The 22,703-nt window shown below is 36.3% G+C and overlaps 1 protein-coding gene and 1 pseudogene across 2 annotated transcripts in view; one reads left to right on the forward strand and one right to left on the reverse strand.

Annotated features, from left to right (window-relative positions):
- PAWR (pro-apoptotic WT1 regulator) overlaps positions 1-22,703 on the reverse strand; it is a 113,950-nt gene that overhangs the window by 23,912 nt on the left and 67,335 nt on the right. For both annotated transcript variants that reach the window (XM_034643771.1, XM_034643772.1), the window contains 2 exons: positions 20,170-20,301; positions 8,077-8,111 (listed from right to left, as the gene is read on the reverse strand). In XM_034643771.1, coding sequence (XP_034499662.1) covers positions 8,077-8,111; positions 20,170-20,301 — 167 coding nt within the window. The remainder of the gene's footprint in view (positions 1-8,076; positions 8,112-20,169; positions 20,302-22,703) is intronic.
- Positions 13,300-16,440, forward strand: LOC109489222 (annotated as a pseudogene).

Here is a 22,703-nt window from a genome sequence, read left to right on the forward strand (position 1 = left end):
CTCCTCCCTCAAAACAGCCCTTTATTCTGTGTAGGTCTTCTCTTTCTTCCTTTACACACACACACACACACACAAGCACACACACACACACACACAGCAACAACTAAAGATCAAAATCAAAAACTCTCAGACTCTACTCAAATTGATATATTAACTGTAGGAAACAAAAAACATAAATCACTTATCTCCAGTAATCCCACCAACCCAGAGATAACTGCTGATACATTTTACAACATAGTAAGTTGTACCTAACTTTTTTGGATCACAGCTCCCTTTGAAACTCTGATGAAATGATATATATATGATATGTATATACATATATTTTTTTATTTTTATATTTATTTATTATATATATTTTATTTATATATATTATATATATATATAATNGTTATAGCTTATAACCTACCTCATTGTTAGAAATTTAAGTTTTTCCAGTTAGGGGCTATCATACATGCTCATTTCTGGTATATTACATATAGTGAATTATCCTAAAGAGATCAAATATGACAGTTATCTCATCAAATATACCTGACTGCTAGATTTCACTATCTGAAGGATAGACAAAACAAACCTGGAAAACATTCTCCCAGATGTAAGTCACTGCATTTGGTAAGAACAGCTAAAATTATACACTTTTCATTATTATCTTAACATGCATCTCCCAAACACCAGGCATAGTACCTTGTACCTCGGAATTATTCAAAACATATTTGACATAAAACATCTATTTTTTTTTATTTTTTTAAAGATTTTTATTTATTTATTTGACAGAGATAGAGACAGCCAGCAAGAGAGGGAACACAAGCAGGGGGAGTGGGAGAGGAAGTAGCAGGCTCATAGCAGAGGAGCCTGATGTGGGGCTCAATCACATAACGCCGGGATCACACCCTCAGCTGAAGGCAGATGCTTAACCGCTATGCCACCCAGGCGCCCCTATTGTTTTTTTTTTTCAGAAAAATTTTCAACTAAGAAATATGAAAAATTTCTGTGTATTAAGAATAAATAGGAACCACAAAAATTTACACATGAATGTTCACAGCATACTATGTATTACACATCCTAATATAATTCGTATGAGCCAAAAGGTAGAAACACCCCAAATGTTCATCAACTGATGAATGGTTAAACAAAATGTGGTATTATCCAGGCAGGCTACAACACAGATAAATCTTGGCAGACATTATGCTATATGAAAGAAGCCAGACCAAAAGGCTACATATTGTATGATTTCATTTATATGTATTACCCAGCATATGCAAATCTATAAAAATACAAAACAGAGTTCTGGTTGCTAAAGCTGAGGGGAAGGATATACGGGGAATGGCTGGCCATTTAATAGGCATGGGGTTTCCCCTTTTTTTAGTGTGCAGTAGTTCTGGAACTAGATAGTAATATATACAATACTGTGTAAGTACTATCAACCACTGAATTGTATACTTTCAAAGGATGAACTTTATGATATTTGCAGTATACCTCAAAGCTCTTAAAAACAGAGATTAAATATGGAAGAGCAAATTCAGATTAGTGGTTCATTTCCAAGGAAATATAATACATAAAATGCATTTAAAAATAATGTACCAAATGTTATTACATAATTTCTCTTTCATGATTATAAAGATAACTTTAGATTTTGTTGGATTTGAAGATTATAAGGATAAAAGTTATTTTCCCATACTGTAGCCAGAACAAAGATAGCTGAGTAAACTCTGTGAAATCCAAAACCACGTGAGTAGAAGTTACTTTGCAAAAAAAAAAACCCAAAAACCAAAAAATAAACAAACAAAAAAACTATGTTAAACAAAAAAAAATCCAGTTACTGGTAACTTCCACTTACTTGGGAGTCAAAATAAGTGAAATCAAACTCTGAATCAAACACTCTACATTCTACCCATACTAGGCAAATTAGTATTACAATGAGGTAAAGCAACGTATCCTGATAAAATCAACCAATTAATATGTCTGATCTCACACAACTCATTAAATTTCACTGTGCTTCAGTGTGCTCATTTGTAAAATGGGGATAATAATACATCTCCCTCATAAGGCTACCGAGAGAACTAACTTAATTAATGTATAAGGAAAGTACTTTGAATAGTGTATGGTACATAATAAATACTATATAAATCTTAGCTAACTATTTATAGCATAGATAAAAATTCACAGATCCACAAGGAAACCATTAGATCCACAAAATGTACCAGTATCTCAATTATTTTTAAATTATCATTTTTTGACATTCGCGCTCATTTGCCGATATCCATTAACCGGAAGAACCACAGCTGGAACATATAGCTATTGCATGTGTTATAGCATTTGGTAAAATATAGAATATATTAATATAAAAATAAGACATTTTGAGAAGGAATAGATTTCCTTAGAAAACACATATAGTCCAAGAAGCCTGGTTTCTCTTCAGTTACTGTAAGATACATTTGGTCTTTAGTCGTAATTCTCACCTTTAAACAATTTGGCTGATTGTTTTGGTTTGATCCCTAACCAACAAACCAAAGAAATTTCTTGTGACTCAGTGGTTCTCAAAACACATGTGCAATCAAACAAGAACTACTGGTTTTGAAACAATGGCTATAAAGAAAGTACCAGTTAGAAAAAAGTTGCAACATCTTAAATCTTTGCATGAAAATTTTCTGAATAAATTATTCACCTTCTAAACTTAAATAGGTTCTATTCAATTTCCTATGAAAGAGCCTAAGAATCAACTGACAACTAAAGGTTTGAACTTCTCTGTTTGATAGTTCAAAACAACAGATCTGAGAAAATATCTGCGATAGAAGTAATCTGAAGATACAGTATCTTTTAAAAGTGATCCATCTTTTTTTTCCACATGAAGTGTAAAAAGGAGAGTTATCTGAAATCAAATGGGAAATTGTGACACCACATAGGAATGAATGGTTGCGGCTCACACTAAAGTCAGCTAGCTGGTGGATGTCTGAGGTGTGTGCTTTGCATCTTCCTACATGGTTCAGCTGAGCTGGGTACAGTTTTCTGTGTTTCTGATGAACAAAATTGTGTATAAAGCAAACACAAAATTTGTGTTATGGCCAAATTGTTCCCTAGTATATCCACTGGGACAAATTCGAGTTTCCAAAAACATGTATTAGAGCAGAACTGACTAGAAGAGAATGTTGGCTCTTATGGAAAAGAACTGTAGTCACATTTTGTCCCTAATAAAGAATTGGGGGGCACCTGGTTGGCTCAGTCAGAATAGCATGCAACTTTTGATCTCAGGCCCATGTTTGGTGTAGAGATTACTTAAATAAATAGAAATTTAAAAATAAAAAATAAAGAAATTATGGGTCCCCAAAGCAGTTATGAGTGTCTCTGGTATATTTATGCTGTACTTCATTGGAAGGGAGAAAAGAGACTAACTGCTCTGTTGACACCAGCCATTCTCTTTAAAACTTAAAAGATGAAGACAGTCCTGTTACATTAACTAAGGAGCAAACCAGAATGAAAAATCATACATCCATTATGCTCACAGTCATACAAATAAAAAGCCTAAAAAATAAAGTGGAAGCAAAAAATAATAATGTTAATAATGATTAACTTGGATGGTAGCGTTATGAGAGTGGACTTTCCAATTCAAATCTTCAATAGTGAGGACTGCCTTTAAAAAGAAGAAAACAATTCTTAAATTGTATAAAAATTCTACCTACCCTGATCGTTTTTAGTAACTGCAAAAAATTATAAGGGAAGAAAAGTCCTGATGAAGGTACACACATTATAGTTATAGAAAGAAGTACAATAATAACATGAAATACTACAGATTTGAAATAGGATTTTACACCTACATTTTAGCTAAGATAATGTTTATTCTTTCTTTTTTTTTTTTTTAAATATTTTATTTATTTATTTATTTGACAGAGAGAGAAAGAGACAGCCAGCGAGAGAGGGAGCACAAGCAGGGGCAGTGGAGGGGGAGAAGCAGGCTCCCAGCAGAGGAGCCTGATGCGGGGCTCGATCCCAGAACGCCGGGATCACGCCCTGAGCCGAAGGCAGACGCTTAACGACTGAGCCACCCAGGCGCCCCATGTTTATTCTTTCTAACATTCATATTCTGATGTGTCCATGCTATTTATAAAAGCAAAAACCTTATGGTGCCTGGGTGGCTCAGTCGGTTAAACTTCAGACTCTGGATTTCAGATCCAGCTCCTGCCAAGATCATGATCTAACCGACCTTGAGATCAAGCCCCTGGACAAGCTCAGTAGGGAGTCTGCTTCTCTCCCTCTCTCTATGCCCCTCCCCCCCCACACACTGGGGCACACACCCTCTCTCACTCTGGGACACACCCTCTCTCACTCTCACGCTCTCTCAATTACATAAATAAATCCTTAAAATAAAAAATAAAAGCAAAACCTTGTAACATTTCCTCTCTTGTAACTTAACTAATACCTGCTCGGAGGGAATGTGGTGTAACAAAGGGTTCACTGAACCTAAAAAGCCTTTTTCCTCACTTTGGAAAGAAACCTGCCCCGCAGCCTGATGGGATTATTGTTGGGTAATGTAGGTGAAGGTGTTTTACATACCATTAAAAGCTACATAAATGTAACCTAATGTTACGGTTACTAGAGGGGGAGAAGACTTAGAAACACTTATGACTGCATAATTACTTAATAAAATAATTAATACTGCATTAAATATATTTGCGAAAACAAAAGGACCAGTTAATTACTATGTGAGAATGATAAAACTTAGTATTTGTCTTAACTTGCTTCCCATATTTTTTAATCAGAGCCATTCCTGATGGCTGAATTATATACTTAAATAAAAATGGTAAATTTTACACCCTGGTTAATCCTGCCCTTTGCAAGTCATTTAGAACTGTCTTGCCTTTTTTTTTTTTTTAAGTGTATGACAGTTTTACTTAGATATCACATCGAGTACGGTATCTACAAGGACACATCTAATAACCTGTCTTGCCTTTTTAAAAAAGCTTTATTTTAACCAATGCACTATAAACTTAACCAAGCAAGCATATTAAGAAAATCATACATTGAAAAAAAAAAACCTACAAATATATGATACTGATTCATCTTTCCTAAACCTTGAGTTGCAGAAATATCATGATTCCCACCTCCAAATAGTTTCTAAATATGTTTTTTTTAAAGATTTTATTTATTTGAGAGACAGAGAGAGACAGAGCACAAGAAGGGGGGGGCAGAGGGAGAAGCAGACACCCCTCTAAGCAGGGAGCCCGATGTGGGGCTTGATCCTGGGACCCCAGGATCATGACCTGAGCCAAAGGCAGCCACTTAACAGACTGAGCCACCCAGATGCCTCTAAATAGGTTTTTTTTAAATTTTTTTTAAAAGATTTTATTTATTTATTCGACAGAGATAGAGGCAGCCAGAGAGGGAACACAAGCAGGGGGAGTGGGAGAGGAAGAAACAGGCTCATAGCGGAAGAGCCTGATGTGGGGCTTCATCCCATAACGCCAGGATCATGCCCTGAGCCGAAGGCAGACGCTTAACCGCTGTGCCACCCAGGCGCCCCGCCTCTAAATATGTTTTTAAAAAGGAAATTACTCAATATATAAGAGATGCTCCAGATAAAGAAGAGTTGAGTCAATAAAATACAGCCTAACTAAAGTGTTTAACAGACTCAATGCTCAAAAAGTACATTCTTGGTATCTGTAAGAAAAAAGCAAATATTTAATTCGTAATTTGTAACAGCACACATACAAAACTAGTTTTGTGGGTTCTTGTATCCTCCAATGACTTTTTAAGAGTTTGTCTAACTGTGTACAGTATAAGTTATTTGCTACACTGGGAACATTTTCTAACATACGAGGCCAAATTTCTATTCTTTAGCCGGTCTTCCTTTTTTAAAGGCAGACACCTTCACCAAGAACATCCATTCTCTAGTCATTGCTACAACATGCTGACAGATACACGAAAGTAATGAACTGTTGATGTACAATTTAACAAATTCCTTTAGATAAGGAATTGATAATTTCAAATTAGGTTCTAGATTTTATGTTTGTTTTTATTTATTTAGTTATTTTTCTTCTTTTTAAACAGTATCCAAACTACGAGTTGCTGTAAGTCAGTGAATTATGACTAGAAGCTTCAAAAATGTTTGTTTTATAACAGTATTAAACAGGGCTAAACCTTCAAAAGCTGAAAATTAACAAAACATGCTCTAGGTCATGAAAATTAAAAAAGTACTAACTAGGAACAGATCCCAAGTAAAATAATGGTCTGAGAAGCTTAAAAATAGAAACATACATGATGGAAAACCAATCTTCTTCCTGATTTAACACAATGAAATGTAAATGAAGCTTTTGATGAGTATTTATAAGAAAATTATTCTCTTGTTGATTCTACTTAAAGAACACTAATCTGAAAAGTGTCAATTATAATTCAAGGTTTACTATTTAATAAGTAAATATTTATACATTTATTAAGTTACTGAAGTTTATCTTTATCCCCAAACCGAAGACTAATGATAAAAATGTTTTTGGTTTGAGAATGTGGCCTGGAAATAAGCCAAAGCAAAGCTATTTGACTAGCAATAATTTCTGGCAAAAGAAATGAGATTCTTTCCAGTTTAAGCTATTCATATTAAGTAAAAATTATTAAGTAATGGATAAATATTAAACACTTAAAGAATTACAGGTTTCATTATACCTAAATTAAAATTACTCAGAAATGAAAATTAAAACAGAAGCAGTAGAAACATATTAAGTTCACCTGAGACAGTTTCACTTTCTTATGCAATCGTTGATTATTTTGGCCTTTTTACCTTTTTCTACTACTAGTAGATATTATGGCCCATAGTAAAAATTAAAAATTGAGTTTTGTTTACATGTAACAGTATTAGTTTTATTTTAGATGGAATACAATAACCAATACTTTCAGCCAAACACTTCAAACTTTAATGTACAAATAGAGGAAATCAAAGGTTTTATATGCATAAATTTTACATAGACGGCGCAAGCATGTGTGTTCTGGAGTCAGGCTGTCTTGAGTTCAAATGTCAACTCTGCTAATGACTAACCAGCCTCGTACCCTAGTGAAGTTATTCTACCTCTTGAACCCCACTTCTCTCATCTACAAATGAAAGTAAACATTGTACCTACTGTACCTACCTTTTAAGATAAGTGTGAGAATTGAATGAGATTGCTCAATGTAAGCACCTTGACATTTAAGCACTTGATAAGGTTTGCCATTATTCTATGATTATTAGCATATGTATGACCACATCTTCTATAACTTTTATGATGTGCCCAGGGGAAAAGGAAGCTAACAGCCCAAGCATCTCCGTTTAACAATTCTCATATCTAATTCTGATTTTCTTCCTATACATGTACATACATACCCAAACACGTTTTCTGGTAAAAGCATTACTCATAATGTAAAGGACTTGGTATGGCCTGAATGTTCTGCATCCTCCCAAAATTCATATGTTGAAATCCTCATGTTCAGTGTAGTAGTATTATAAGGTGGAACCCTTCAGAGGTCTTTTAGAGGTGCTTACGTCACAAAGGTACAGTCCTCATGGATGGAATTAGTGCTCTGATAAAAGCGATCTGAGAGAAGTCCTTGGCCCCTTCCACACCACCGTTAAGGACAGAGCAAGAAGTTGTCAGTCTGCAACCGCAGAGATGGCCCTCACCAGAATCCAACCTTCTGGCTCTCTGATCTCTGACTTCCAGCCTCCAGAATTATGAGAAAAGTAATTTCTGTCGAAGTCATCCCTTTCTATGGTGTTTTGTTATGGCAGCCAAGCTGACTAATAAAGGTAGTATATTTACATTTTCAATGTTCAAACACATACGAGAAAATGATTCTAAGTTTCTATTTTGCTAATTTCATCAGTGCCATGCAAACGCATGGTATGCTGTTTTCAAAGACAGCAGGGTATGTCAGAATAAGTCATGATCAAACAGACATTACTACACTCCTGCCTACAATGCAATTTCTTAACAGCACAATATTAAGGTTTCTTATTTTCGACAAGCTGTTTGGAACAGTTCTAGTTAGTTAAGCCATGGTCACACAGACATTACAGTCATGTCTCCAATATGCTCTAAGTTAAAACTTAAGGAGTCTTACCTTTTATATCGGCCTGACACTGTTCTAGATGGATCCTATAAAGCAAAAATAATGACATCAGTTTGGGTGTGGTGCAAGAACACAATTCCACACTATATAAAACAGTTAATAATGTCTCATTTGGAAAGAAACTAATTTGGAACAAATACCACTGCTTTAAAAAAATTGACAATGCTGGTCAAACAAAACAAGACCCTACAACTGATTTCTGGGACAAAACCAACCACTTTTTAAAAATTATATATATATATATATAATTTAAAAAATATATATATATTTTTTAAGATTTTATTTATTTATTTGACAGAGAGAGAGACAGCCAGTGAGAGAGGGAACACAAGCAGGGGGAGTGGGGGAGGAAGAAGCAAGCTCCCAGCAAAGCATGGAGCTCAATGCAGGGCTCGATCCCAGGACCCTGGGATCACGCTTTGAGCTGAAGGTAGATGCTTAACAACTGAGCCACCCAGGCACCCCTAAAATTATATTTTTAATTTAGAAGATTTTTAAAACTCAGAAAACTGAAAAAGGAAGCATCATTCATCAACCAATCAGCTTAAGTCATTTTGGAAGCCAATGAGCATTTAAAAACACAATTAGAATCAAACATATATCTACGATATATATATATGTATCTTCCCCTTCCACTTTTATGCCTTCAATTAAAAAAAAGATTCACCCCAAATACACATAATGATTAATGCTTATTTTAAAAGATAGCTAAAAATTAAAAGTAAGGAAGTACTCTTTACGCTGATTGCATGCTATCCAAAAGAAAGGTTGCTGAAAGTTAACATTAACCACTGGGATGAGGAAATTATTACCTTACAATTAACCAGGCATTTTGCTGTTCAATCTTTTATTTTTTTTTAAGATTTTATTTATTTATTTGAGAAAGAGAGAGAGCACCTGGGAGCAGGAGCGGGTGGGGGGGGCACAAGGGAAGGGGGAGGAAGGGGAAAGAATCTCAAGCAGACTCAGTGCAGTGTTTGATCGCTCCACCCCCATCATGACCTGAGCCGACACCAAGGCTCACACATTTAACCAACTGAGCCACTCAGGCACCCCTGTTCAATCTTTTGGGGTTTTTTTGTTTTGTTTTAAGATTTTATTATTCATTGAGAGAGAGAGAGAGAGAGACAGCAAGAAAGAGCATGAGTGGGGAGGAGAGGGAGAAGCAGGCTCCCTGATGAGCACGGAGTCCCACGCAGGGCTTAATTGCAGGACCCTAGGATCATGATGCCTAACCAACTGAGCCACCCAAAGGCCCCAACCCCCGTTCACTCTTTTAATAGCCCAGACTCCAAATATTTTTTGCAGTTTCATTTTAATAAAACCAGTCAAAATGAAATGAGTCATTTCTTCTAATTATCATTTAAAGTGTTCAAGAGAGACTCCACAGTTAAAGAATGCCCGATGTTAAAATCAGAGAATCCGCTCCCTTTATAAATAAGATGACCAGATTTTGGACTAAAACAGCAAATACTGATTGCATGGTGCAATAAAGGGCATATCAATGTAGAGCAAACAGTATAGACAACCACATGGTTAAGAGTAAGATTAAGATCCAAGTTCCAACCAGACAGTCTTCAGTAGCTATGAAGCTATGAATAAGTTACTTAACATCTATCGGTCTCAGTTTCTTCATCTCTAAAATAGGAATAACAATGTCTATGTTATTGGATTATTGTAGGAATTAAAGGACATAAGTGAGTAAAAAAAATGCACAACTCCTTTACAATAGGCTTACAATTTAAATTTTGCAGCTAAGATTTTTTTAAATGGGATTCAGAAAAATCTTTACCAATTTTTCTATGTGGACTTTCAGCAAATCTGTCTCAATTATTCCAAGTCAGTATATTCCCATTAGGACAGCCAAACCTACTTATTTAAATAAAAGTTTATCTCAATTTTCATGTCCAATATAATACCTTACTTTCTGGAAGATGGGGATTCCCACCTTTGATTCTTTTCCCCCCAAACCCCAGCTCAAATAGTATGCAATAAATATATACGGACAATGTATGGAAATAACTTCCCTAGTAATCTGCCACTACAGAAAAGTACCACTTCGGATTTAACCAGTTGCAGAATGTAACCAGGTGACAGACAAAATACTAGAAGTGTCCGTATGTATGGCCTTGACCCCTTAACAGATTACCTCTGAGGAAGTTATGCTTTGACAGCTAGTTTAAAGACATTTTTAACTCCCCCACCGTGGCATCAGCCGTTCTTACAGAAGGGAGTAACAAAGCCTAGCAAGTAAACTTGAGTTTCTTACCAGCTTGTATTAAAGTGGCAGTCCCTAAAGATGGGGCCGATGAATCTTTGTACTTTATACATCGAACATGTAAATAAATCTCCTGTTTACAAAAATATTTTTTTTTAAAGATTTTATTTATTTATTTGACAGCCAGCCAGCGAGAGAGGGAACACAAGCAGGGGGACAGGGAGAGGAAGAAGCAGGCTCCCAGCAGAGCAGGGAGCCCCATGCAGGGCCTGATCCCAGGACCCTGGGATCACCCCGAGCCGAAAGCGGACGCTTAATGACTGAGCCACCCAGGCGCCCCTACAAAAATATTTCTAATAATTAACAAAAAATATACTCTGTAAAATCTAGTTTTTAAGTTATTTTTAGAACCATAATAACTAGATTAAAATGTTTAATCACTATTTAGGTAAAGCAGAAATACTAAGCTTGTGTGTATCCAAAATACATTTTATTGAATGCAGATGATTATGATTTCATATGAAACTTTTACCCCTAAATTTTCACAAACAGTACTCAACTAACATTTTATAAAGGTTTTCATTCATAAATTTCCCTAATTTTACTCTACATGAACTAAAACTAAGACATAACATTAAATGATGTCTGTCGAAATATGCATTAGAAAAAAATGTTAATGCCACAGGTTCCAAAACAACACTTCTCTCTCAGTTTGGTTATAACTGAAATATCTGAAAACATGACATCAGTTTGATTGCCCAGACTACCTTTCACTGAAATGGAGTAAGCAGAATTGCTAAATGAGAATAGCTTTTATTGGATTTACTAATTTGTGGGTTACTGATAAACTGATTGAAATGATATGAACAACACTGCAATAAATAATATTTATTACTTATTTATTAATATTTATATTTATGAAGCTTAACATAGGCATTTTCCTGAATATGGCAAAACCTGGAGTAATACAGATTTAGAGCAGAATTTTAACAAATATAGAAATGTGAAATGAAGGCTGTTTTCAGCAACACTATAGTGGCATTATACGAATTTTATCCTTTGGCCCAATTACCAATGACTTAAGTATCGGAGAAGTTTCTAGTTAAGTTTACTAATAGGAAGTTACAGAATATCAGTTTTCCATATTTCTTACAGCTTTTTTTTTTAAACTAGTCACTTAAAACATATCTCAATTAAGTTTCACACAGCATTTTCTATACAGCTAGCATAGAAATGGGTAAAATAAGAACTCTGATCAAATCATTCCATGTTCATGTCCAAGATGTGCAACAATTAGAATTTAAGTTTATTTCTATATAACTACTATTTCTATAGTGAAGATTCTGAAGCAGACAGAAGACACTTAAGCTTATTCTTTATTGGTAGATTTAAATACGGTCTTTTATTAGATTATACGTTTTATAGCTCATAGATGTTATTTCACAGTATATCTAGTAATCAAATTACATTCCTTAACAATGGAATGTTCCCCAAAATGGATAGACTATATTAGTATGAGAACTAGTATTAGAAGAAAACAGGAGGAGTGGTAGTCTGCTTCTCATGTGCATTCAAAATGGTCGATTACAGATGGAGTTTAAAGTGATTTCTAAACTCTTGCCAAAAAGAGAAAATTGGGCATTTCTTAAATGAGAAATATTAGATAGAAAAAGCAAAGTCAACTTCTATAGTGCTGTAAGAGTCTCTTACAATTTTAAGGAAAATGCTTGATGTTTTTACACATTAAATACACAAATATAAACTTCACCTCAGATTTGTTAACTAGAAACCTCTATAGTTCTGTTGCAACGAAGACTTCCAAGCAAAGGATGACCGCTCAATAATTACTACACCTGTTACAGTTGACAACTGTATTCTAAATGGGCAAAGGAGGTAGGAGAAATACCAGTATCACTGAAACCACTTATAAAACTGCAACTGCTAAGAGTGACATTGGTCTTAAAAGTTTCAAAGACTATGTAATTGGATCTTCCAATAACCCCAAAGCCTGTTATATAACTGATTAAAATATACTTTGCCTGAAATAATCTTCCTTGCAATGGGATGGTTTATATTACTAAAGGGAGGGGGAAAGACCTATATAGCACTTAGAAAATGTTGGCAAGGCACAAACTGTTTTGTGTAAGTTTAAATAAGACATTCTGCTTTAGTCAAGCTTAGAATGGTCAATAAGGAAATCCCACGAATTGTCTTTACAGGTGCAGTGGCAGATCAGAACTTGTAAAGTATAAACAAATATAAAAGCATATGTGAAATAAGATCAGAGTAATACAATACCAGCTAAATATAGCAAAATAATACTGAAGTTATTCAAATAAACTACTGATAAAACCACAGACCTCAATAAAATTATGGCATAACATGCTAACTGGCCCTCAGGACTAACTTAAACTACCTATACTGGTAGACATAATGTAGCAAGATACACTGCTGAAGATGAATGCAGAGCAAAATATCTGCAATGTATAACTGAAAAATATCTAAGAAAATGAAAAACAAAACAAGAACTTTACCAAATTAACAAAGATTAAAAAAGGAAAAACTCATCATTCCCTGTCCTTTCTGAATGATTCAGTCCTAAAGCCATTAGGTGGGGCAGAGCTAGATGGAGAGGAAACATCGTGGCCCAAACCAGGGTATCAGAGTAGTGGAGCCCTACATGAAGAAGAGCTGCCTGGCATAGAGAATCAGAGTCCAAGCAAACTGAAGAAAACATCCATACAGTAGGGGGACAGCATTTGGCCTGAGAAATCAGAGCCAGAGCAGAAATGAGTGTGTCTACAAAGCAGGAAAGGGAAGGCAGACTATCAGTCCTGAGACAATGTCAGAAAGGGAGTCCCATGTAGGCAACATCAAGAGGCCCAAGCAGGGTGTGATGGTCTTCATTCAGAAGGGTGGCACAGAACAGAGTTTTGGAGCCCCAGAAGGGTAAAGAAAGCAGCATGGCATGGGGAGTTTGCAGCCCTTGAAGAGAGATGAACAGGGATGATATGCCAGAGCCCAAACAGGATGAAGAGAGTGTCCACACTGAGTGGTATTCTGGCCTGGAGGTGTCAAAACCCAATCAGGTTAATGAAGGGTCTCCAAGGAGAAGCAATCCAGCATGACGTCTCACAGTCTGAACATGAACAAAGACCCTAGGAAGAGCAGCCTATCACAGGATGACAGAAGCTAAGCAGTGTAAGGAGGGAATCCCGGGATGTGGGGTTGGGGGGGGGGTGTGATCCAGTGTAGGGAGTCACAATTCCAGGACATCCTATAGCCTTGCATGGGATGCCCAAGCCTGAAAAGGGTCAGCAAATGTTCATGCGCAAAGAAAGCCAACATGGGATGTCAGAACCGGCTTGTGGTGAGGAGGGTATAAATATGGGGAAGGGGTAGCAAAGGGAGATAGGTTACATAGAAGGGAACTGAACAAATAAGAAAACATTAAGGATAATGGGAAACAAGTTTCTCAATGTCACAAAAGGGGGTTACAACTACTAGAATAAAACCCTGTAGGATTAGATTAGATTGGAAGTTATCAGTATAAATTAGTTTCAGTACCTACATAGATGTAGGTAGGTAGGCAGAGAGAAGACAGATATATTTTGGAGGTCTATACACAGAGAGAGACCAGGAATGGTGACATTTCAGTAACATAAACATACCTACAGCCCAGACCGTGGCTTCCAAGTACTTTCCAGTAAAAGGAATCAGAGCTCCTTAGCTTCTTAAAGAAATGGCTGCTTCCAACATTGGTGTAGAAAAGTTAAAGATGAGCCTGTAACATCATATTATGCCAAGAAGTGCTCCAAGAATGATGGAGATGCAGGATACAAAAGCTCAAAAGAGTTTCCACTGGCAAAATCTGGGATAATTTGAACATCAAAATAAATAATAATGGTGTGGTAGGCAAAATAATGACCCTCAAAAATGTCTGTCCTAATCCCTGTAATCTTCGAACATATTAGGTTATACGGCAAAGGGAAATTAAGGTTGCTTATCAACAACCCTAAATAGGGAGATTATCCTAGATTATCTGATGGGCCCAATGTAATCACAATAGTCATTAAAATTTGAAGACAGAGGCAGAAGGTCAGAGGGAGATATGACTAAGAAGAAAGGTCTGAATGACAAGCTGCAGGAAGTACTCAACCCACCCTTGCAGGCTTTGATGGAAGAAGGAGGGCCATATGCCAAAGAATGTGGGTAGCCACTAGGAGCTGCAAAAGGCAAGGAAATGGATTCTCCCCCAGTGCCTCCAAAAAGGAATGCAGTGCTGACTTTTGCCTTTGAAGCCTTTGGTTTTAGTCCTTGATTTTAGCCAATGAGACCCGTGTTGGACTTCCAATTTACAAAATTGTTAAGATGATAAATTTGTGCTGTTTTTAAGACAACAAATTTGTAGTTATTTGTTACAATAGCAATAGAAAACTAATACAGATGGTAACAGGGTATAACCCATCAGATAAAATAGGGAATAGTGAGTCAATAGATATACAGATAAAAACACAGAAAGATGATAAATATAAAGTTTGATGGGGATTAAGATATCTACATGGTTCAAAGCACTTATCCACAAAATACTTTTTTTTTTCTGTTAAAGGATTTCATGTGATCAATAGTTCTACAAAATACTTATTAAGAAAGGAAAAGTGAAGCCTGGAAAAAAAAAACCACCTTAATCACATGACCAGAGTGATCAGCAGCAGCAAGGGGACAAATTACAATTATGTGTCACCTGATAGGATACACAATGAGAAGAATATAGCATCAATTCTGTGATATTCCTGACAAAGATCTATAACCTGAATCTAATTAGAAGTATCAGGTAACCCAAACTGAAGACATATCATAAAATAACTGCCCTATAATCTTTTAAAGTGGGAAGATTAAGAAATTTATTTATTTTTTAAAAGGTTTAATTAATTAATTAATTAATTTATCCATCTGATAGAGGGAGAGACAGCACAGCAGGGGGAGCGGCAGGCAGAGGGAGAGGGAGAAGCAGGCTCCCCGCCAAGCAGGGAGCTCAATGTGGAGCGCCATCCCACAGTCCTGGGATCATGACCTGAGCCAAAGGCAGAAGCTTAACCGACTGAGCCATCAAGGTGGCCCAAGAAAAGAAATTTACAGAGAATGCTTCGGATTAAAGGAAACTAAAGAACTAACAGCAACTAAATGCAACACCTGATTCTGAATGAGATACTTGTGTTATACTTTTTTTTTTAATATTTTTTATTTATGTGACAGAGAGACAGCCAGCCAGCAAGAGACGCAACACAAGCAGGGGGAGTGGGAGAGGAAGAAGCAGGCTCCCAGGGGAAGAGCCTGATGCGCGGTTTGACCCCAGAACGCTGGGATCACGCCCTGAGCCGAAGGCAGACGCTTAACGACTGTGCCACCAAGACGCCCCTTCTGTTATACTTTAGAACATCCGTGGGACAACTGGTGAAACCTGAATAAGGTCTAAGTATCAGATGGCAAGAATGTGTTGTTTTTAATTTTCTATTTTTAACAGCCGTGTTGTGGTTACGTAGGAGACTGTTTGTAGAAAATACCCCGTAAAGGGAAGAAAGGCTTTCCTTTCTGTCTGGTGGCAGCCACCAGCTCAAAGGTAAGCCAAGACGGGCACTTACCAGTCCATCCAGGAGCTATGGAGGAAGAAGCAGTTTGCTATATAATGCACTTTCTTCTCAGGGTGCGCTGCTGGGAGTATGGCCAGCTCTCTGCGCGCCACAGGGCCCCTGCCCAACCCGGCCCAATAAAGCGCACAGACTAGGGTACAAGGCCAAGCAAAGTTATGTCATATATAGGATTGGTATGCAATGTGGTGGCCACAAATGCCCAGTCCTTAAGGGTGTGACCTATGGCAAGCTTGTCCACCGTGGTGTTAACCGGCTAAAGTTTGCCTGAAGCCTTCAGTCTGTTGCAGACAGCTTCACTGATGCATTCCATAAAGCTATCAAAAGAAATCCTGACACCCAGTGGATCACCAAATCAGTCCACAAGTACAGGGAGATTAAGGGCTGACATCTGCAGGACAAGAACGTGGCCTTGGAAAGGGTCACAAGTTTCACCACGCTACTGGTAGTTCTCAATGTGTGGCATGGAGAAGATGCAATACTCTCTAGTTCCACCATTACTACTAATATAAGTAATGTTTGTAAAATTAAAAGTGTTCTTTGTCTGTTAAAATAAGTTGTCTGCAGAATGTTCCATGAATGCACTGTCAAATTATGAAAGTTAAAGTGCAATAACATTTTAAGACTATAAGTGGTGGTACATCTTGTTTCTTATAAGATAAATGCTTTTATCTTTGCTTTATCTTATTAGGGAGTTTATATGTCAGTGTTTAAAATGCTATTTGGTATAACAGGTATAATATAAATTCTGAAAAAGTGGAATGCAGGAGCTAGCCATGTAGACTTGCTGGTGCATGTAATGAAACCTACAGCTTCACTGAGATGATGTAATGCTCTGCTGGTTTATTCTCAAATGGCTGTTTTTAGGGGTTTGGTAAGAACACACTTTTTAAAATTGGATTTTGTTTGGAAATGTAAAGAATATCTTAATCTTTTATATATAAATATGTATATAATATATATATGTAAAATCATATGCAGAATAATAAAGTTAACTGGGGTCCACATTTTTATGATTAATCCAATATTCCATTTATGTAACTCCTGCTTCTGAAAGAAGTTTTAAAAAACGCCACCATTTTCAGGAGAACTGAATAAGCTCGTTCCAAGAGGGTTCTCTTGCAAATTAAAGTAAATTCTGCTTAACCTAAGCAAAATTGCCTCGGTCTCCACAGTACCACTGAAGTTCCTATAAAAGATGGAGGCTCCTGGTTCTATCACACAACCCTATGGGATCTGTAGAACACTGAATTTCATACGAAACACTGAATTTCATATGAAACAGTCAGTAATGGTATTTACACTGGTGTATATTAAAACTGATGGAAACTGAACATTAAGTAAACGAGAAGAATTTACCTTAAGATTTGTAAGCTAGTAACTAATGCTAAGATTGGGAAACTGGTGGCTATCAGACAACCTCTTAAGTTGAGGATAAAAAATTAAAGGTTGCTTTAATCATAATTTTAAAAAAGAAAAAATAGTAAAGTACTGAGGGTAATAGGGCATGAGATTGCCAACTCATTCTCAAACAATTTAGGGGCCAAAATTCTCGGTATAGTACTTAACTTTTCATTAAGATTGAGATTGTTTTAAAAGAAAAATCAATAAATAAATCAAATAAAAAACAAAAGAAACATAATAAATGCCCTCCCACAAAATGCCACTGATTATATAAACTGATAGGCCTTTTTTCTTAAGTAACTTAGGCAATATGTATCAGAGATCTTTTAAATCCTTAAAATCCTCTATGTTTTTTAGCCCAATAAGCTTATCCCTGGAAATCTGGCCAAATAATTCAAAACACAACAGGTTTAGTCTATACAGATTTAATTCTACTATTATTTACGATAGTAAAAAATTTTAACCACTGAGGATTTCCATTAATGAGAAATTTGTGTTAACTACTATACACATTAAAAAAGAAAGGATAAATAATCTAAAGTTGAACAAAAAGTTTAATGTTTATATTTTTTCTTTTACATGTATCCTTATATTTTAAAGTTTATTTAAGATTTTATTTATTTATTTATTTGAGAAAGAGAGTGAGAGAGAGCACTTACAAGCAGGAGGAGGAGCAGAGGCAGAGGGAGAAGCAGGCTCCCACTGAGTAGGGAGCCCTACATAGGGCTTGATCCCAGGACCCTGAGATTATGACCTGAGCCAAAGGCAAATGCTTTCTGAGACACCTAGGGGTCCCAACAAGTATCCTTACATTTTAAAAATAACGGGCGCCTGGGTGGCACAGCGGTTAAGCGTCTGCCTTCGGCTCAGGGCGTGATCCCAGCGTTATGGGATCGAGCCCCACATCAGGCTACTCTGCTATGAGCCTGCTTCTTTCTCTCCCACTCCCCCTGCTTGTGTTCCCTCTCTCGCTGGCTGTCTCTATCTCTGTCAAATAAATAAATAAAATCTTTAAAAAAAAAAAAAATAACAGCTCTCTTTCTAAAAGCCATTGCTGCCTGGTGCTATTTGAGTATAACAGAGTAAGTGGCATGACCAAGAATTAAAATCAGGTTTACTCTCTTAATAAAAATACTATATTGTCCCTATTTCAATAAATTAAGCCTCTATTTTCACCTGGAATATACCCATATTTAACTTCAGCTTTGTTAAATAAAGGATACAAAGATATTTTAGACTATGAACAATCACATAGATACTGAGAGAAACACTGCTTATTAGCTTACACCAAGTTATATAATAGTGTAGGTACTTCTAGTAATTTAGGTACAGAGAAAGAGATAAATTTGCATCACTTCATCATCCTTCACGTCAGTATATCTGCCTCAAAAAGCAGGACAAAAGTTTTGCATCTGCATTTCCAAACTACTTCAAAATATTTTGCCTCTCTCTGCCAAATGCCTTTTTATCATAACCTTGCAAATTAATAGAGTTTATATTTCATTTTTTTCATCAATAAAGTGGAGAGATGTTTGTACTGCTTGGAAACTCCCTTTAAAGTGATATCATAATAAAATGCATTTAAAAAGTCAAAACTGGAGGCACCTGGCTGGCTCAGTCAGAGGAGCATGAAACTCGATCTGAGGGTCGGGAGCCCCACACTGGGTGTAGAGACTACTTAAATAAATAAATAAATGTGTGTTTTTGTTTTTGTTTTTTTTTCAATTTTAAAGTAAAAAACAAACCCTGGGAAAATGACAAAGTAGCTTATGATTTCAAAATGTCTTCAAATTAACCTAAGATTAAATTAAATCAAGATCATTCCCAAATTACATTTAAACAATTCCGCAGAGTAGTTTGTTTTATACTAAGGCATTCTAACACCATCAACTCCCAATTTTCTTTGCCACAAAACCCCCAAATAACAGCTAATTTGAAATTGAGCTTAATTTTACTTGTATAATTATACAGAAGTACAGATGTTTCTGGCAATTCACAATACTACATACAGTATTTTGTTACTACATTTAAATATCTGACTTTGTATAAACTTGCTATTCAATTCTTTATTTGCTATGTAATTCTAATGCAAATATCAGCCTAGAGCAGAACTGTCCCCTCACTTAAAATTATTAATTCTAGCTTTATTAAGAGCAAAGAGGTAATTATTTTTCCTAGCTATTCTTACAATAGGTACTGCTTAAACTTGGTTAATCTATCAGACAGCAAATATTCACTGATCAAGAACTAGGAACCATACATACTGTTTATAAGTCAAGAAGTATTTGGATAGAAGGAAAGTCAATGGTTAAATCCACTGAAAATATTTAAATGGAACTGATGTAACCAAAAGGAGAATGGAAAAATTATTAAAAGCTACTTAAAAACTATTGTTAAAATAACAACTGACATCCTGGTATTTTTAAATATTCATTTGTAAAATTAAAAAATTAAAAAATTAATTTTTAGGGGCGCCTGGCTGGCTTAGTCAGTAGAGCACATAACTCTTGATCACAGAGTTCACAATCAATCAATCGATAGTAACTCCTAAGAAAATAAATTTTTAATTTTTTTTTTTTTAGATTTTTTATTTTATTTATTTCATAGAGAGAGAGACAGCCAGCAACAGAGGGAACACAAGCAGGGCGAGTGGGAGAGGAAGAAGCAGGCTCCCTGCAGGACAGGGAGTACGATGCAGGGCTCGATCCCAGGACCCCGGGATCACACCCTGAACTGAAGGCAGACGCTTAACGACTGAGCCACCTAGGCGCCCCTAAGATAATTGTTTAAAATTAAATTTAAATAGATACTCACTTGTAGCAGGTAGGAACTGCCTGGATCTAATAAGCTGACAGCTTCATTTTGCATGGTGTTCTGTTGTGTAATTGCATCTTCACGTTTCCGCTCTTTCTGCCCTGCTTCATCATCTTCATATTCATCTAAACACTAGAGGAAAAAATAATTTCCATTTTATTTCCACATAATACTAACAGATTGTATGTGAAGATACACTTGGATAGCATTAAAGTATCGGGTGCATTCTGAAACTAACTTATATGATAAAGGTGTTAAACCCCAACCTCCACATTCACCCCCCTGACAACTTCTATCTTTTCTTCTAGACTCTAAATAGCAGTGACAAAGCTTGATTAAACACAAGGTTTACTCATTCTTTTACATTCATTCAACAAGTAAATGAATGGTGTCTACCTTAAACAAGGCACTTTTCAGAGGGTAACAAATGATATACCCAAGACATGGAATTTATAGTCTAGTGGGAAGTTAAGATGTAAGATATACAGAGATATAGATATAGATGCAGATAACTCAATGATAAAGGCCATTTTCCAGCTTAGTACTACCTCTGAGGATACACAAGAAGAGTATTTTCACCTGCAAGGTAAGTCTTCTATAAAAACTCTGCGGAAGAGTTTATAATTTAAAGGATGGGTAAAATTAAGAACTGCAGAAATAGAAAAAAGAGAATTTCGATGGTGGGAAGAGCATATGGAAAGGTTGTTACTAAAAAACTGAATCAACACCTGCACTATCTACCTCCAGATTCCCCATGGGAAAAATGTCATCAACAGAAACAAAATTCTGTTCATTACACTCATTGTGGAATGGATTATCTGTTACTTGCAAATGAACACATTCCTTTTTTTTTTTAAAGATTTTATTTATTTATTTGAGAGAGACAGAATGAGAGAGTGGCTGACAGAGAGAGAGAAGAAGGCTCCCCGCTGAGCAGGGAGCCCTAAGTGGGAGTTGATCCCAAGGACCTGGGATCATGACTTGAGCTGAAACACCCAGGCACCCCTGCAACTGAGCACATTCCTAACCAACATCACCCTAAAGGGTTCTGTGAGAAACAAAAAATAAATAATGTTTCCGCAGGCAGTCTGTAAACAAGAAGGCACAACCAAAGAAATAGGACTTACAAATTATAAAAAGAGAAAAAAAAGGCCACTGTGCAAACCAAGAAGGGACACTGGAGTATCTGGAACAGGAGGGACACAGGAGATGAGCAGCACATTCAAAGACACAAGGTCCACGATGGGGGATATGGAAGAAAGCACCTCTCTGAAATGGAGTCTTAAAAATTAGGATGATATGGAAAGGACGTGAGGGGAAAGAATGAATGAAAGGGGTGAGATTCCAGAGAATGCTCCTGCCCTCCCTGTAATGGAACTGACTGTATATACAGGCATCATCTGGCCCTTGTCAGGTCACCCAGTAAGAATTGGGACTTGGGTAACCGGTACCAGAAAAATGATGACACTGAGGCTACCTGACTCCGACCCAAGAGACTAAGTGTATTCTGCCATAATCCATGAATCGACAGCAGCCTAACATGGTTAGCTTGCAAGTAGGGTGAGATCTCAAACCCTTTACAGCTCCTGACAGAGGTGAAGATTAGAAAGGCAAATGCTCTGATCACAAAGAACATAAATAGCCTGAGAAGTGTGGACTTTTCACTATATAACACTGAAGGTGGTTATGGTGCTACAATTCCCTGGAATATAAGTAAAACATGATCAAAACTGATTTGGTGGGGGCGGGGACGCTGAGCAGCTTAGATGGTTAAGTGTCTGCCTTCGGCTCAGATTATCATCTCTAGGTCCTGGGATTGAGCCCCATGTCGGTCGGGCTCCTGGCTCAGCAGGAAGTCTGTTTCTCCCTCTCCCTTTGCCTTTCCCCCTGCTTGTGCTCTGTCTCTCTCACTCAAATGAAGAAATAAAATCTTAAAAAAAAAAAAAAAACTGGTTTTGGGAACAGAACTTATATACAGCAGTTCAGAGCAGAAATAAACAGGGACCAAAAGTATAGAGTAGACAACAGAGTAGACAATTTGATCCTATGAAAAATATCCGAGGTAGAAAACAGAATCAATAAAAGAAATCTAGTAAAGGGTACTGAAGTTTAGGAAACTAGTTCTGATTAGAAAAATAATCTCTCTTAGGACTTTTTAAAAACCTTTCTCAGACCAATAGATGGTATCATGTTTAACAGCAAAATATCAACAAAATTTAAAAGCAAAATCAGACTTAAGACATTGAAATCCATTCCACTATCAACACAATTGTTAACATCACTCTGGAGGTGCTGATAAAACCAGGTAAGAAAAATAAAAGATTAGAGCAATAGAAAGAAGGCAAAATTCCATCACTTCAGGTGATACAATTTTGTTGAGATAACATAAAAATATTTTAGAATTATTAGAGTTCATTACAATGGTTTTTATAGAAGTATGCAAAAATTGCTTCCCAAAGTAACATCAACAGCCAGTTAGATCATATAATTTTAATAGTAACTATAAAAATAAACAAAAAAACTTTATGAAAAAA

The sequence above is a fragment of the Ailuropoda melanoleuca genome, chromosome 15 (genome assembly GCF_002007445.2).
Source record: "Ailuropoda melanoleuca isolate Jingjing chromosome 15, ASM200744v2, whole genome shotgun sequence".
In the NCBI taxonomy this organism is placed as follows: Eukaryota; Metazoa; Chordata; class Mammalia; order Carnivora; family Ursidae; genus Ailuropoda; species Ailuropoda melanoleuca.